This window comes from Silurus meridionalis, chromosome 9 (genome assembly GCF_014805685.1).
Source record: "Silurus meridionalis isolate SWU-2019-XX chromosome 9, ASM1480568v1, whole genome shotgun sequence".
NCBI classification, from domain to species: Eukaryota; Metazoa; Chordata; class Actinopteri; order Siluriformes; family Siluridae; genus Silurus; species Silurus meridionalis.
In genome coordinates, this window is record NC_060892.1 from 22,088,246 (window position 1) to 22,106,730 (window position 18,485).

The following is an 18,485-nucleotide window of genomic DNA, read 5'->3' on the forward strand; positions in this document are numbered from 1 at the left end:
ATTCAACAAGTCTCCTTTCACTGCAGCCACAGCTGCACACCTGCATGCATTATTTCTAGCATAAGCATCAATATTAACCTCGTAAAATGGTTTTCCTGGATATTGACAAATTCAGCAAATTGTGTGTTTTTGTGCAAAATCTACAGGAAAGAGAATGCAAGAAGATGCCTGCTGGGGGCCTTGGAGTGATTAAATGGCAAAGTCTGACTGGTTAAAACAAGTTTCAAGTAACATGGATTTTAACCTACCAAAAGCCTGCACTGTTATGTAATGGCTGAAATCTGATCGGATAGGAACTCCAACCTGAAATTACACTCAGATGTGCTGCTGCTAGAACAGTGGATGACAAAGTACACAAAGCAGGTACTTGAGTAAATGTAGAGATAAGGTAAGCCTTCAGGGGCCACAGCAAATTACATTTACTTCATTACTGTCCACCACTGCTTAATACATTTTCTTCTTCTTCTTTCAACTGCTCCCTAGGGGTCACCACAGCAGATCTTATTCCTGTCTTACTCCTACTGACTTTCATTCCCCTATTCTCCAGTGTCTATCTCCACCTCTCCAGGCCTTTCTCAACCTGCTCCCTACTCTCACCACGAACATCATAGTCAATAAAGACTCCTGTCTGACCTTGTCCATGAACTTGTCCATCACCACAGCCAACAGGAAAGGGCTCAAAGCTGATACTTGATACAGTCCAACCTCCAACTTGAACCGGTCTGTCATTCCTACTGCACACTTCAATGCTGTCACACTGTCCTCATACATGTCCTGCACCACTTTCACATACTTCTCTGCCATACCTGATTTCCTTACACAGTACCACAACTCCTCTCTCCACCCTGTTGTACCATTTGGCTTCCACTACGCTTTCCCATAACTTCATGGTGTGACTAATTAACTTGATTCCCCTGTAGTTACTGCAGGTCTGCACATGTCCCTTATTTTTAAAATTGGTACCAGCACACTCCTTTTCCATTCCTCAGGCTCATCTCACCTTCCAAAATCGTGTTGAACAACCTGGTTAAAAACTCCATTGTCATCTTTCCTGAACATCTCTATGCTTCTACCAGTATGTCATCTGGTCCTACCTACTTTTCACTCTTCATCCTCTTAATCGCTGCTCTCACTCCCTTCTTACTAATCCTATCCACTTCCTGCTTCACCATCTCCACATCATCCGATCTTCTGTCTCACTCATTTTCCTCATTCATCAGATGCTCAAAATACTCCCTCCACACCCAACTTGCGTGCTGCAGCTTCCCAGCTCCTTCCCAGCTCCTTCCCTCTGCCTGGCAAATCAGTACAAATCCTTTTCCCCTTCCTTATTGTCCAAATTCTCATACAACTCCTAATATGCCTTTTCCATTGCTTTTGCCACATCCCTTTTCACCTGCTGCCGCATCTCCTTGTACTCCTGCCTACTTTTTTCATCTCTCTGTCGATTCCAGTTTTTTGTGTCACCAACCTTTTTCACCTTATGCTTTCCTACACTTCCTAATTCCACCACCACATCTCTTTGTCTTCCTTTCTCTTTTCAGATATCACACCAAGTAACTTCCTAGCTATCTCCCTCATCACTTTTGCAGTAGTTGCCAATGTTCCTGGCCTGACTCCCCTTTCACTTGGTCTCCTGCACACACAACATGTCTACATTTCTCCTCTACATCAGCTAACTCGCTCCCATAACTAGTCATAGTACCAACATTTTAAGTACCAACTCTAACCTCCACTCCCCTCCACTTCTCCTTTCCCTGCTGTCTCTGTAGACGTCTTCCTGAAGGAAGGAGGAAGACGTCTACATTGCCCAATTTCCACCAGTACCCTGTTGGCTAATAATACCTGTGGCAGTCGTTGGTAAGCCAGGCCTCGACCGATTTGGTATGGAATTCAAGTTTGTGATCTACATATTTGATTTGTCACGTTTTATGCTAGATGCCCTTCCTAACAGTACGCTCCACATTTATCCCGGCTTGAGACTGGCACTAAAAGTTCACTGGCTTGTGCAACCCTAATGGCTAGTTTCACTTTTTAATACATATTGACAAAAATATATTAAAACATAAGTCAGTGATTCTGATAGAGATTAGACCAGCAAAGAAGACCTGGCTGGCACTGGTGGCCTGCCACTTGCCTGACAATCGGCAGCTTTCATATGGTTGAGTTTTTTTTCCACATATAAAATACCTGTCACTTGACAGGAAGTTGCAATTGCAATGGATGCTGTGGGATCAAATATCTTACTGACTAAATTCTTACTGAATGAGATCTTAGGTCTCTTTGTCCCATCCCTTTGAGACTAGAATCAGGACGTCAGGATGTTTTTATCTGCTCTGGTTCTTAACGGAAGAATTTGAGTATTTTTCAGAACCAGACTGGCATATGTTGTGTCCTAATGAAATGGCCACTTTGATAACATTCCATTGAAAAAGTGTGGACTCTAAATATTTTAAAATATTTAATTACCAATAAGTTCAAGGATGTATGTTTATTGAAAACATTTTTTTCTATTCATTGGTCCTTTATGTTACATCTGTGGTGCTAAATTTTAATCAGTTTTTTCATTAATCTACAGCTTTGTTTTTAAAAGACTTTTGCATCTTAGTACATATATTTCCATCACAGATGTGCTTAGCCCTATTTTTCTGTTTTGTTGATATTTATTTAAACCCAGACTCCTCCACTATTTTCTGCAGGTATTTTGTGCTCAACACCAGCTACTGAAAAAAGGTTTAAAATGAAAATGCTTTAATGGGGTTCTCTCTGTATTTTCTTTATGCCTAAAATGATGATCTGATAACATTTCAGGTTAATTTTATGCATAAATAAATCTATTTTTATTTGTCTTGTATAAAATGTATGTGATTATTTCTTATTTGCTTGTAATTGGTAAACTTAAACTAAACTTGGACTATCAACAAAGGTTTTATAAAAAGTTTGGGTTCCCTTTTGAGTTCGATTCCTCTCAAGGTTTCTTCCTTATACTAGTATAGTTTTTACTTGCCACAGCCACCACTGGCTTGCTCATTATAGACAAACTTATACATTCTATTATTACCACTTTATCTGTATAAAGCTGCACTGATACAATATCCATTGTTAAAAGCACTGTACAAAATGAAATGAATTGAGCTCTACACTGCAATCAGCACTGCTCATTGCTTGCTAAATGAATCCCTACAATGACTAATCTATATCTCTATAATAATGTGGGAAAGGTTTTTAACAAAAGATCAGATTTGTTTTATTAAATGTATTAAATTAACAGACCAAAATATAGTAACAGTATGGAATCAATTTGACATAATGGCCTCAAATACATGCAGCACAACAAAGTATTGAGTTCAGCTCTTGCAATACATTCAAATATGCTTTTATTTAGTTATTTTATGAATTTCAGTGTTTGTACATCATTAATTCATGTCAATTTGCTCCAAATAAATAAATAAACAAACATTTATCATTTATTAACCATCATTCAAATATTTATATATATATATATATATATATATATATATATATATATATATATATATATATATATATAGTGAATTGCACAAAACAGTCACAGGAATGATATATATATATATAATATATATATATATATATATAATATATATATATATATATATATATATATACAGGAGTGCAGAATTATTAGGCAAGTTGTATTTTGAGGATTAATTTTATTTGAGGATTTAATTTGAACAACAACCATGTTCTCAATGAACACAAAAAACTCATTAATATCAAAGCTGAATATTTTTGGAAGTAGTTTTAGTTTTAGCTATTTTAGGGGATATCTGTGTGTGCAGGTGACTATTACTGTGCATAATTATTAGGCAACAACAAAAACAAATTCATACCCATTTCAATTATTTATTTTTACCAGTGAAACCAATATAACATCTCAACATTCACAAATATACATTTCTGACATTCAAAAACCAAACAAAAACAAATCAGTGACCAATATAGCCACCTTTCTTTGCAAGGACACTCAAAAGCCTGCCATCCATGGATTCTGTCAGTGTTTTGATCTGTTCACCATCAACATTGCGTGCAGCAGCAACCACAACCTCCCAGACACTGTTCAGAGAGGTGTACTGTTTTCCCTCCTTGTAAATCGCACATTTGATGATGGACCACAGGTTCTCAATGGGGTTCAGATCAGGTGAACAAGGAGGCCATATCATTAGATTTTCTTCTTTTATACCCTTTCTTGCCAGCCACGCTGTGGAGTACTTGGGCGTGTGTGATGGAGCATTGTCCTGCATGAAAATCATGTTTTCTTGAAGGATGCAGACTTCTTCCTGTACCACTGCTTGAAGAAGGTGTCTTCCAGAAACTGGCAGTAGGACTGGGAGTTCAGCTTGACTCCATCCTCAACCCGAAAAGGCCCCACAAGCTCATCTTTGATGATACCAGCCCAAACCAGTACTCCACCTCCACCTTGCTGGCGTCTGAGTCGGACTGGAGCTCTCTGCCCTTTACCAATCCAGCCACGGGCCCATCCATCTGGCCCATCAAGACTCACTCTCATTTCATCAGTCCATAAAACCTTAGAAAAATCAGTCTTGAGATATTTCTTGGCCCAGTCTTGACGTTTCAGCTTGTGTGTCTTGTTCAGTGGTGGTCGACTTTCTGCCTTTCTTACCTTGGCCATGTCTCTGAGTATTGCACACCTTGTGCTTTTGGGCACTCAGTGATGTTGCAGCTCTGAAATATGGCCAAACTGGTGGCAAGTGGCATCTTGGCAGCTGCACGCTTGACTTTTCTCAGTTCACGGGCAGTTATTTTGCGCCTTGGTTTTCCACACGCTTCTTGCGACCCTGTCGACTATTTTGAATGAAACGCTTGATTGTTCGATGATCACGCTTCAGAAGCTTGGCTATTTTAAGACTGCTGCATCCCTCTGCAATATATCTCACTATTTTTGACTTTTCTGAGCCTGTCAAGTCCTTCTTTTGACCCATTTTGCCAAAGGAAAGGAAGTTGCCTAATAATTATGCACACCTGATATAGGGTGTTGATGTCATTAGACATAATGGCCTCAAATACATGCAGCACAACAAAGTATTGAGTTCAGCTCTTGCAATACATATTCAAATATGCTTTTATTTAGTTATTTTATGAATTTCAGTGTTTGTACATCATTAATTCATGTCAATTTGCTCCAAATAAATAAATAAACAAACATTTATCATTTATTAACCATCATTCAAATATATATATATATATATATATATATATATATATATATATATATATATATATATATATATATATAGTGAATTGCACAAAACAGTCACAGGAATGATATACGTATATAATATAAATATATATATATATATATATATATATATATATATATATATATATATCACAGTACAGACCAAAAGTTTGGACACACCTTCTCATTCAAAGAGTTTTCTTTATTTTCATGACTATGAAAATTGTACAGTCACACTGAAGGCATCAAGGGCTATTTGACCTATTTGCACCAGATGACCTGGCCTCCAAAGTCACCGACCTCAACCCAATCGAGATGGTTTTGGGGTGAGCTGGTAAACAGAGTGAAGGCAAAAGGGCCAACAAGTGCCAAGCATCTCTGGGAACTCCTTCAAGACTGTTGGAAGACCATTTCAGGTGACTACCTCTTGAAGCTCATCAAGAGAATGCCAAGAGTGTGCAAAGCAGTAATCAAAACAAAAGGTGGCTACTTTGAAGAATATGACATTTTTCAGTTGTTTCACACTTTTTTTGTTATGTATATAATTCCATATATAATTCCACGTGTTAATTCATAGATTTGATGCCTTTAGTGTGAATATACAATTTTCATAGTCATGAAAATAAAGAAAACTCTTTGAATGAGAAGATGTGTCCAAACTTTTGGTCTGTACTGTATATATATTTATTTATTTAGAGAGGGAGAGAGTTTCACTAATGCATTAATGCTGCACTGCCTAGTAAAATAAAGTGACTGATTTATTACAACAATAAATAGTGGAGGATTACATTCATTTGCGTGTTTGATAATGCAAGTATACATCAGACTGAGCACCAGGAAGTGAATAAAGAAAAGTTTAAAGATGAACAGAAAGATCCCTTATGTTTTGACATGTCCCTTTACACAAGGCAATTTGCTCTGAAAATAATATCACCAAATCACAAAACATCCCTTTATGGATTAGAAATTTAAAGCACCCAGATACATGACACTTGAACAATCCACAGATTACTGTTTGTCCCCGATCTTGCCAAGGTTATAAATGGCTTTGTTTTCAAGGATCTCATTTTTTCCCTCTCCCTTAATGAGGGTGTTGGTCACCATGGCTCGAGCCACAGCAGAGATGGGGATGGACATAGCTGTGGGAAACACGGAAGAGAAAGCTCCAAAAAATTTGCGTGCCACCCATTCAGCTGGTCTGCTTTCCTCTCTGTTTACCAAGAGCACTCTGAAATTAAAACAAACCAATACAAACTTCTGTAGTCACCTTCAGTAAAACCCTGAACAGTAAATATATTTTTTCTTTCCTAACACTTACCTCTCACCTCACCACAATGTTCATGTACCAGTACATAGAAATGGTGTCATGGGTCTTTACAATATGCTACAACCCTCACTTACTGTTGACAACAAGCCCCACACTGGTTTGGCTTTTAGACATCAAAAAGGGTTTCAATATTTACATTTATCTCAAGAATAACCACCACCATACAGCTGAGTCCTGAATTCTTCTTCCTCCAATAATGTGAGAATGGCATTTAATTGTTGGACTACATTCTCTATATAATAAATTTATAATAAATATACAAACCATATTGGATGGTCTAGTACTGAGCTGCTACTTCAAATCAAGTATCATAACATCCTGTGTATACTGCAGCCAATCACATTTACTGAACCATTGGTTCAATTTAGATCTGCTTCATGCCACTCATGCATCAATAAGTGTAACAAATGAAGGCAAAAGTAGTGACATACGCAGGTCTGTAGACTGAGTATCGCTCGAATCCCAGCTCCTCTATCTCTGCTTCAACCTGACCCTGCAACACAACACCAGCACTCAGATAAAGCACAACTATACAAATCAAACAACGTTATACAATTATAAAACTATACTTACTTATACTCATTTACATTTTGTGTTTGTGTGTATAAACTCACACCTTGGTTTTTAGGTAAAGGAAACTGCTTGTTTTGTCCGCTCCTTTAGATGACTCCAGGTGGAAGTGTGTGCAACCACCTGCTTTGGCGAGTTCTGCAGATTTCAGTACATAGTCATGATCGACGCGGATAAATCCCTCCTGCAACACACACAGACACACTTACTTTACATACACCTTCACAAAACATTTTCTTTTAGTATTTATTAGATTTTTTTTTTTATCAACTATGTTTATTAATACAGTAGTACCCGCTTATCGAAATGCGAAAAGGTCAAGAGCGAATGTAATTATCCCATAAGAAATAATGGAGGATTACATTCATTTGCGTGTTTGATAATGCAAGTATACATCAGACTGAGCACCAGGAAGTGAATAAAGAAAAGTTTAAAGATGAACAGAAAGATCCCTTATGTTTTGACATGTCCCTTTACACAAGGCAATTTGCTCTGAAAATAATATCACCAAATCACAAAACATCCCTTTATGGATTAGAAATTTAAAGCACCCAGATACATGACACTTGAACAATCCACAGATTACTGTTTGTCCCCGATCTTGCCAAGGTTATAAATGGCTTTGTTTTCAAGGATCTCATTTTTTCCCTCTCCCTTAATGAGGGTGTTGGTCACCATGGCTCGAGCCACAGCAGAGATGGGGATGGACATAGCTGTGGGAAACACGGAAGAGAAAGCTCCAAAAAATTTGCGTGCCACCCATTCAGCTGGTCTGCTTTCCTCTCTGTTTACCAAGAGCACTCTGAAATTAAAACAAACCAATACAAACTTCTGTAGTCACCTTCAGTAAAACCCTGAACAGTAAATATATTTTTTCTTTCCTAACACTTACCTCTCACCTCACCACAATGTTCATGTACCAGTACATAGAAATGGTGTCATGGGTCTTTACAATATGCTACAACCCTCACTTACTGTTGACAACAAGCCCCACACTGGTTTGGCTTTTAGACATCAAAAAGGGTTTCAATATTTACATTTATCTCAAGAATAACCACCACCATACAGCTGAGTCCTGAATTCTTCTTCCTCCAATAATGTGAGAATGGCATTTAATTGTTGGACTACATTCTCTATATAATAAATTTATAATAAATATACAAACCATATTGGATGGTCTAGTACTGAGCTGCTACTTCAAATCAAGTATCATAACATCCTGTGTATACTGCAGCCAATCACATTTACTGAACCATTGGTTCAATTTAGATCTGCTTCATGCCACTCATGCATCAATAAGTGTAACAAATGAAGGCAAAAGTAGTGACATACGCAGGTCTGTAGACTGAGTATCGCTCGAATCCCAGCTCCTCTATCTCTGCTTCAACCTGACCCTGCAACACAACACCAGCACTCAGATAAAGCACAACTATACAAATCAAACAACGTTATACAATTATAAAACTATACTTACTTATACTCATTTACATTTTGTGTTTGTGTGTATAAACTCACACCTTGGTTTTTAGGTAAAGGAAACTGCTTGTTTTGTCCGCTCCTTTAGATGACTCCAGGTGGAAGTGTGTGCAACCACCTGCTTTGGCGAGTTCTGCAGATTTCAGTACATAGTCATGATCGACGCGGATAAATCCCTCCTGCAACACACACAGACACACTTACTTTACATACACCTTCACAAAACATTTTCTTTTAGTATTTATTAGATTTTTTTTTTTATCAACTATGTTTATTAATACAGTAGTACCCCGCTTATCGAAATGCGAAAAGGTCGAAGAGCGAATGTAATTATCCCATAAGAAATAATGGAAAACCAATTAATCCATTCCCAAACTCCACCGATACCTATTTATTAACTTTTTTCCCCTGTTTTTAGCAGTATTAATGCTAAATAATACAAGTACATAAATAATACTGCATATAATTGTTATGCAGCGTAATGAGCGAAGGCAAAGCCAGAGCACAGTTCGCTTTAGTTTAACGAAAACACAAAGTGTTTAACACAAAAACACACACACACGGCAGTCCATAGAATTCCGACAAACGAGAGACAGATATCCGTGGTACACCCTGGAGGGGTGAGGTCCACGGGCGAACGCACGGGAGGAAAAAGGTGCACTTTGGAAAGAAAGCGCAGCCGTGGAGAGCGCGTGTCTGAGCCGGTCGATAAGCGGGGTATCACTGTATCAAGATTTATTTAATTTTTTGTTTTTTCAATTGACCACAATCATTTTATATATAGACTGCCTGGCCAAAAGGCAGTATGTGGACACCTGAAATTTCCACTGATAATATAAACCAGGCAGCTGTATGAAATGTTTTTGGATACTGTAAATTATTCTTTCTTTTCAGTAGAATTAAGAGGCCCAAACTTTTGAACTCCATTTTGTTATGGTTGGAGAAGAAGAATTTAAGTGTCCTTCACAGAGCCCTGACCTCAACCCCACTAATAAATCCCCACTTCTGGGATGAACTAGAACTTTGATTGCATGCTAGAGCAACTCACCAAAAGAATCAAGAGGCTAAAACAATTGACTTACTACAGGCTACAATTTAGAGAATTTTCAGCTGTCAATCTTCATCTGAAAGTCAGCAATATACAGACTATGGCCTTGTTTTGAGTCGTTTTAAACCTTCCAACTGTGTTCCATGGGATACAATTAAAAAGGGATTACAGATTTCAGCAAAATTTCCAACCCAAATACATCTCTACAAAACATGCAAAATATCTTAAACTAGTTCCTAAATTTGTACAGTGGAAAAGGAAGGTGTTTCTTCTTTTTCTCAGCATTTAATTCCAAAAACAAATATTTATATACATCATTTGACACACTGTTTGCAGTTGAACTCTGATATTTGGGGAAAACTAATTTTATTGATAAGTAATGAATTAGGCAGGCAGACAAGTTGTATGATGATCAACAAAAAGCTATGAACTGCCTTTAGATGTTAATTACTTGTGCTTTATCACTTTAGTTCAAAATAAAGGCATCAACATATCTTGGCATGCTAATTATATTCAATTTTATTTAACTCATTTTTATTTGTATAGACCTTTTTACAGTGGACAGTGTCTCAAAGTAGCTTTACAGAGATAAAGAGGTGATGAAATTGTATAAAACAATGTATAGGTTTATTCTAGGGATGCACCGAAATGAAAATTCTGGGCCGAAACCGAAAACCGAAAAAGAAGGAAAGCAAGGCCGAAAACCGAAACACCGAAAGAAATTATGCCAATTATTATTACCATTGCATTTATAGCTATGACTGTGTACTAACCTTACTAAAATCAAGGCATTTCAATTGCATAAATTAATATTAAAGTTTCAAAGAATAAATCAATTACAAATTATGAAAATATTTATTTATAGCACATTGCAACAATGCACAGGATAAAATAAATTTAAATTTTGTCTTAAATGTTTAACTTAAATGCAGTCATGTGTACATTAAATAGTAAGGTACAGGCCCTCTGGCCTGCTGAAAGGTTGTAAAATTATATGTTCTTTCATAAAAACAAAGTGCATTCAGAACAAGTGCAACTGCTTAAAGATACAATACAACACTATCACTGGGAAACTTCCTGCCTTTTCAAAAACGTCCACCACAGAGGGAGTGCGCATGCTCGGAGGGGTTTTGCTTTTCTGTGCGTTTGCGTTCCTCTCATATTTAGCATAGCGATCGGATGCTTGGATTTCAAATTAAACCCGGCGTGGAGAAAGTCTTTGCAGACGCACCCCCTCTTGAAATTTCGGCATTACATGTTTTGCAAATCGCTATCCGTGGGTCTTTCTCAGATATACTGAAATATGTCCACACCGCAGACATGTTGTTTTAGACAAGCACGTGCAGGCAGCGGTTTCTGTTTGCGTCATCACAACAAACTGTTTCGGCCGTGTTGTTTTGGTGATCAAAGTCTTTGGGCCATATTCAGTGCATCCCTAGTTTATTCCCTATAAGTTTGTTCCTCATAATTGTAATTCATTTATATATAGTAATACTATATCTCATGTAAAGTTATGACAAACACTGTGAACCCTAAGTTTTATAGTAAAAACTCACAGTTCCAGCTTTTGCTTTGGTTGTTCCAAGACAGCAGTATCCAACATCATGACCCTGGAATGCTTGAGCATATTCATCCAGCTTCTCAAAATCCACCACTTCTTGCACCTAAAAAATAAAATATCAAACATCATAATTTTCTTTAACTGACTTGTGTAACTCAGCTGTAGAAGTTTTTCCTTCAGCAGAGTGGTATAAACACTGAAGAATGTACATTGTTTGTATTAGGTGATCATTAAGGTTTAATGACAATTCAAACCACAATACCCAATTCTGATTGGTCCAGTATGGAATGACGTTAAGACATCAATAAACAATTGCAGTCACTCGCAAACTGCTATGTTACACTTGGAAAGAACATTTAAGGATTACTACAATTGATGAAAAATAATGAAGTTAGCTTTGTTTCCATCCCAACACCCTGAAATGGATTTTTTTCCATGATCATTAATGCTTTGTTGTTTAAATTTTACCATAGATTAAGTCTCAGTATACTTGTATATGTATGTAAAAGGCAGTGGCAGGCCGTGCATTTGGTACCTAAATCTTCAGTGGGGAATTACCCGACTTAATCCACCTCTTAATACCACCACTATCACCTCGCAATTAAACCCAGCCATTATGGATGCACAAGCCAGTGCACTCTTAGTGCCGGTCCCAAGCCCGGGTAAATGGGGAGGGTTGCGTTAGGAAGGGCATCCAGCATAAAAACATGTGCCAAATCAAATATGCGGATCACAAATGAGAATTTCATACCGGATCGGTCGAGGCCGGGTTAACAACGACCGCCACAGGTATCCTTAGCCGACAGGGTACCGGTGGAAATTGGGCTACTGTTGGCCGAAGAAGGAGAAGAGGAAGACGTCTACAGAAACGGCAGGGAAAAGAGCAGTGTAGGAGAGTGGAGGTTCGGGTTGGTACTTTAAATGTTGGTACTATGACGGGTAAAGGGAGAGAGATAGCTGATATGATGGAGAGGAGAAAGGTAGATATGTTGTGTGTTCAGGAGACCAAGTGGAAAGGGAGTAAGGCCAGGAACATTGGAGGTGGATTTAAACTGTTTTATCATGGTGTGGATGGAAAGAGAAATGGTGTAGGGGTGATTCTGAAGGAAGAGTACAGTAAGAGTGTAGTGGAGGTAAAGAGAGTTTCTGATAGGGTGATGATCGTGAAGGTGGAAGTTGAAGGATGATGATAAATGTCATCAGTGCCTATGCTCCACAAGTTGGCTGTGAGATGGAGGAGAAGGAAAGATTCTGGAGTGAATTAGATGAAGTGGTAGATGGTGTACCTAGGAAAGAACGATTGGTGATTGGGGCAGACTTTAATGGGCATGTAGGTGAAGGGAACAGAGGTGATGAGGAGGTGATGGGTAGGTATGGTTTTAAGGAGAGGAATGTGGAAGGGCAGATGGTGGTAGATTTTGCTAAAAGAATGGAAATGGCAGTGGTGAACACTTATTTTAAGAAGAAGGAGGATCATAGGGTGACGATAAGAGTGGAGGAAGGTGCACACAGGTGGACTATGTGCTATGCAGGAGATGCAACCTGAAGGAGATTGAGACTGTAAGGTGTTGGCAGGGGACAGTGTAGCTAGACAGCATCGGATGGTGGTCTGTAGGATGGTTTTGGAGGTGAAGAAGAAGAGGATGAGAGTGAAGACTGAAAGAAGAATAAGATGGTGGAAACTTAAGGAGGAAGAGTGTAGTGTGAGGTTCAGGGAAGAGGTCAGACAGAGGCTCGGTGGTGTTGAAGAGGTGTTGGATGATTGGGCAACTACTGCAGGAGTGATGAGGGAGGCAGCTAGAAAAGTACTTGGTGTGACATCTGGAAATAGAAAGCAAGAAAGGAGACGTGGTGGTGGAATGAGGAAGTGCAGGAAAGCATAAGGAGAAAGAGGTTGGCAAAACAGAAGTGGGATAGACAGAGTGATGAGAAAAGTAGGCAGGAGTACAAGGAGATGCGGCAGCAGGTAAAAAGGGATGTGGCGAAAGCCAAGGAAAAGGTATATGAGGAGCTGTATGAGAGGTTGGACACTAAGGAAGGTGAAAAGGATTTATACCGATTGGCCAGGCAGAGGGACCGAGCTGGGATGGATGTACTGCAAGTTAGAGCAGTAAAGGATTGAGAGGGAAATGTGTTGACTAGTGAGGAGAGTGTGTTGAGAAGGTGGAGGAGTATTTTGAGCAGCTGATGAATGAGGAAAATCAGAGAGAGAAGGTTGGATGATGTGGAGTTGGTGAAGCAGGATGTAGATAGGATTAGTAAGGAGGAAGTGAGAGCAGCGATTAAGAGGATGAAGAGTGGAAAGTCGGTTGGACCAGATGACATACCGGTAGAAGCGTGAGATGTTTAGGAGAGATGGCAGTGGGTTTTGACCAGATTGTTTAACAGGATTTTGGAAGGTGAGAAGATGCCTGAGGAATGGAGAAGTGTGCTGGTACCGATCTTTAAGCATAAAGGAGATGTGCAGACCTGCAGTAACTACAGAATTAAGTTGATCAGTCACACCATGAAGTTATGGGAAAGAGTAGTGGAAGCCAGGCTGAGAGAAGAGGTGACCATCTGTGAGCAACAGTATGGTTTCATGCCGAGGAAGAGCACCACAGATGCCTTATTTGCTTTGAGGATGTTGATGGAGAAGTATAGAGAAGGACAGAAGGAATTGCATTGTGTATTTGTGGATTTAGAAAGCGTCGACAGAGTGCCAAGAGAGGAGTTGTGGTATTGTATGAGGAAGTCAGGTGTGTCAGAGAAGTATGTGAGGGTGGTGGAGGACATGTATGAGGACAGTGTGACAGCAGTGAAGTGTGCAGTAGGTACGACAGACTGGTTCAGGGTGAAGGTTGGACTGCATCAAGGATCGGCCCTGAGCCCTTTCCTGTTTGCAGTGGTGATGGACAGGTTGACGGACGAGGTCAGACAGGAGTCTCCTGGACTATGATGTTTGCGGATGATATTGTGATTTGTGGTGAGAGTAGGGAGCAGGTTGAGAAGAGCCTGGAGAGGTGGTGATATGCGCTGGAGAAAAGGGGAATGAAAGTCAGTAGGAGTAAGACAGAGTACATGTGTGTGAATGAGAGGGAGGGCAGTGGAGTGATGCGGTTGCAGGAGAAGAGCTGGAAAAGGTGGAGGAGTTCAGGTACCTGGGGTCAACAGTGCAAAGTAATGGAGAGTGTGTTAGAGAAGTAAAGAAAAGAGTGCAGGCAGGGTGGAGTGGTGGAGAAGAGTGACAGGAGTGATTTGTGATAGTAGGGTATCTGCAAGAATGAAAGGAAAGTTTATAGGACTGTGGTGAGACCTGCGATGTTGTATGGATTAGAGACAGTGGCATTGAATAAAAGACAGTAGGCGTAGCTAGAGGTGGCACAGTTGAAGATGTTAAGGTTTTCGTTGGGAGTGACGAGGATGGACAAGATTAGAAATGAGTTTATTAGAGGGACAGCATGTAGGATGTTTTGGTGACAAGGTGAGGAGGCGAGATTGAGATGGTTTGGACATGTGCAGAGAAGGGACATGAATTATATTGGTAGAAGCATGCTGAGGATGGAGCCACCAGGTAGGAGGAAAAGAGGAAGGCCAAGGAGGAGGTTCATGGATGTGGTGAGGAAGACATGCAGGTAGTTGGTGAAAGAGGCAGATGTAGAGGACAGGGTGGTATGGAGACGGATGATCCGCTGTGGCGACCCCTAATGGGAGCAGCCGAAAGAAGAAGAAGATCACCTCGCAATTAAAGAAATCATCAATACTATACAAAAACGCAATATAACAATGCGTGGCATTACAGAGAGAGAGGCATTTTGCATATGGAAGGTGAAAACCATTTTACTAAAGCAAGCTCCAAAACTCTACACTACAACCCCAACTGTGCCACATACATCATCTGGAGCTGTTCAGAATCAATATTTGTCTAATAACATGACAAAAACATTAAAAAATTAAATACAATACAACCTACTCACCAGAGATCCATACTCATAATGAATACTAATAATATGCAGCACTTATCAGAGGCTGTAAGCCAGTGGTACAGCTCATATTCACTTGTCTGGAAGTGGCAAATAAGCTAGACAAGCTAGCTAGCTTCGGGGTTGGCTGACCTCTCCTCATGATGTCTAGCTTTTTTTTTGGAATAGTCTGACGTGTAAATGGATTTTTCATTATGTCAGAGACCAAATCAATTTCTCTTCCTCCGTCAGCCATTGTGGGTGTAAAAAAAGTCTAACTCTGATGTATTAATGTGTGCAGAGCGCTACAGACGTGTTTTGCCAGTCGAACTTGGCTGCAAGTGTTTTACTCTGACCAACTAATCAGAGGATGGAAAAATGCTGACTCTTCTCTGGGCCAGCAAGATGGCTCTGTGAGGTGAATTTGAAATCTAATTGGTTAAAGAAACAGATCCATTGCTAATATTTACTAAGGTAAATCAGCCAGCACTACTGATTCTAAAGGCCCTGGGCTGATTAGATTGACACTGCGATCCAGTTCAACAGGATTTAGATGGCATGACTGGGCATGCCATTCCATGATATATAACACTACAGTTCCCTAAATAATGCTTACAGAGATTGAAGATATGCTCCATGTCATTGGTATTGTCTTTTGTTTGGTAAAGTTGATTTCAATCAGTGCACTTTAGACTGAATTTACTCTTAGGCTTTGAATTCTGAAATGGTAGCCACGTTGGAACTGTATTTTCTTTCATCTGGAATAAGAATCCATTCTTTCCTGCTTTAAAAACAACCCCAAGCCATTAGGTTTAACTTCATGAGAGAATCTACAAACATCATCTCCCCTGTTCTCTGTCTTACATAAATCAGAGTAAAACATGTCAAATTTGGACTCTCAGTCCACTGAACTTTGTTCCAGTCATTCACTGCCTAATTATTGTGTTTTGCTTTTTACTCAGTGTGTTGAATATAAACAAAAGGAACATGTATTTGTCTCAAAAACCATAAAAGACTTAGTGTTTTCAAACTTTTGACTTACTCCTTACTCCTTAGCACTTCTGTAAATGAGAATGGCTAATTACCACATTTTCATAAGCTTTATCCTCAAAGCTCAGCTTTCGTCGTCCAATCAGTGTAACTTTGTTGAAAAGATTTCTCTGCAAAATTTCCTTTAGCAGAACTTTTCCTGTCTCTCCAGATGCCCCTAGAATAAAACAACTTTTATTCTTTTGTCTGAAGTTTTCCTCTAGTACTGCCACATCCATTCTGCAGAGTAAAAACAAAAACAGCAAGTTAATTTAGCTTGGTGCGGTTTCTGCTCTCTGCTCAAAAAGGAAGATTAGTCCAGAGACTGTGATGAGAATGTTGATTAAATGTTTAGGTTGGAGAATGTTCCTGTGAATATTTAAAAAAACTTACTGTAGCAGTCAAAGAACTGAGTATACATTAACTTTGAGCAATATGTAGCTCCATTAGGAGTTAGACTTTAACTAATCTAAGAGAATGCACTTATCTTAGGTAAAAAATTGTTTATGTAATTTGTCCTTATGACAAGAGGAATATTGGACGTCTTGTTTTTATCCCTCTTGGCACTTTCAGATGTTGTCTCAACATCCATCTGGAGGAAACAACTATACGGAAACATAAGCTTAACCTAAGACTTGTTCAAAGCAGGTGCAATATGAAGTGTTAACTAAGTCAGTCCACCTACTCTAAGGGTCTTTTTGTAATCGACATTTCAAGACTAGTTATGTTTATCACCTAAGGAAATTTAGCTACTAAGCAAACTTAGGCTAATTCATTACAAGTTTTAGGTGTGTGGTGCTTAGCTCTTATATCCCAATTATCTCCTCTTCAGCCACGCCCTTTTATGTATCGAATACATATTGAAGTACTAATAAAACAGCATCACAATAAATACAGCAACACAACAGGTCTATTCCAGTCTACAGTGTGCAGCTCTAAGAGTAAAGTCCCAGTTGGCTTACAGTAGATGGGAATAAGTGCGGCCAAACATATACCGCAGACAACCATTAGAGGGCGGCAGAGAGATTTTCTTCACTTTCCTCCCCTATTATTCATACAGTCCCTGGGTGTCACCCAGATGATAATGTTCCCTCCTGAGTCTAGTGCTTTTAGCATGAACGATGTATTAACGTAGAAACTGCAACCACAAAAAAATTAAGCATCGACCATGTTCACCATAACATAACTGTACTCTCAATGCCTGGTCATTTTTATTCCGTTTATACAGAATTTCATTGTCTTAATTATCATGTAAATGTTCAGCATACACACTGTGACTAGCTCAAAATCACTAAAATGTAATCTTGGTTACTATCAGTGTTGTATTTATATAAAGATTTATTTTACGTTGCAATGTTTCACAAGCATGCATTCTGTAAGTTTTAATACATATTTAAATACACGCTCACCATCGTGTTTAAAAGCGGTTTATTACACCATGCACAGTGTTAAATAAGCGGGATAAGATCACCAGCCCAGTGTTACACCAGTGACTACTCTGGTGTATATTTCATTTCGAAATGGATATGATTTATTGAACTTAGATGGTCATACAAATGTTTACCCTTTATAATCCACGCATTCCGTTGAATTCTCCATGTAGTGTAGAACCGGTGTAATTATCGCCACTAAAACAGCGAAAACAGTAAACACGAAACTAAAGCCGCTCTCGAAAATCTTCATTACAGGTTTCACATAGAAACACAACTGGGCTGATTCGCAAACTTCCGCGTTGCAGTGCCTGGCAATGCGCATGCGCAGAAAACCTCCTTCGCTCAACGATGTGTACTTCACAACTGTTTAAATTTACTAAAGGTTTCAGCTGTTCTAATAATATATATCAATAAATCATTATGAGTATGAGTATACAGGGTCTCGAATTATACGAATATATTATATATTCGGTACGTGTTTTACGTTGTTAATTACCTTGCAATGATACAATTTGACCAGTAGATGGCAAGAGTCACAAGTCATTCTTAAAGGTTTTCTTTTCCAAAAGTTTGCACACCCCCTGCTTTAGTGATCTATAAGTCATTATAGGGCTGAGCCCATGCCGATCTAGAGAAGGTCAATCATTTTCTTCCTTCTGTCAAAGAAGAAAACACACACACATACACACACCTCTTTAATGAATCTTCTCCCTGCTGACATTTTGAAACTTTCTCTTTGGAAAAGCTGCTCTTTTGACACCATCGAGCTCTGAGAGTTGGAGAAAAAGAAAACGCCTGCCGTCAAAAAAAAAAAAGGTGTTCGATCGTTCAGGCCGATCATTAGCACTGAGGAGAAATGAAAAT

General features: G+C 39.0%; 2 protein-coding genes across 2 annotated transcripts; both read right to left on the reverse strand.

Annotated features, from left to right (window-relative positions):
- Positions 1-5,976: 5,976 nt before the first annotated feature.
- Positions 5,977-7,694, reverse strand: LOC124391697 (oxidoreductase HTATIP2-like). Its single transcript, XM_046858446.1, has 4 exons — positions 7,685-7,694; positions 7,180-7,337; positions 6,995-7,056; positions 5,977-6,464 (listed from the first exon to the last, which is right to left on the reverse strand). The coding sequence occupies exons 1-4, from the start codon at positions 7,692-7,694 to the stop codon at positions 6,245-6,247; spliced, it is 450 nt and encodes a 149-aa protein (XP_046714402.1). The 3' UTR covers positions 5,977-6,244.
- Positions 7,496-17,925, reverse strand: LOC124391639 (oxidoreductase HTATIP2-like). The gene is made up of 6 exons (XM_046858329.1): positions 17,753-17,925; positions 16,245-16,428; positions 11,214-11,321; positions 8,651-8,788; positions 8,466-8,527; positions 7,496-7,935 (listed from the first exon to the last, which is right to left on the reverse strand). The coding sequence occupies exons 1-6, from the start codon at positions 17,869-17,871 to the stop codon at positions 7,716-7,718; spliced, it is 831 nt and encodes a 276-aa protein (XP_046714285.1). The 5' UTR covers positions 17,872-17,925; the 3' UTR covers positions 7,496-7,715.
- Positions 17,926-18,485: the final 560 nt, after the last annotated feature.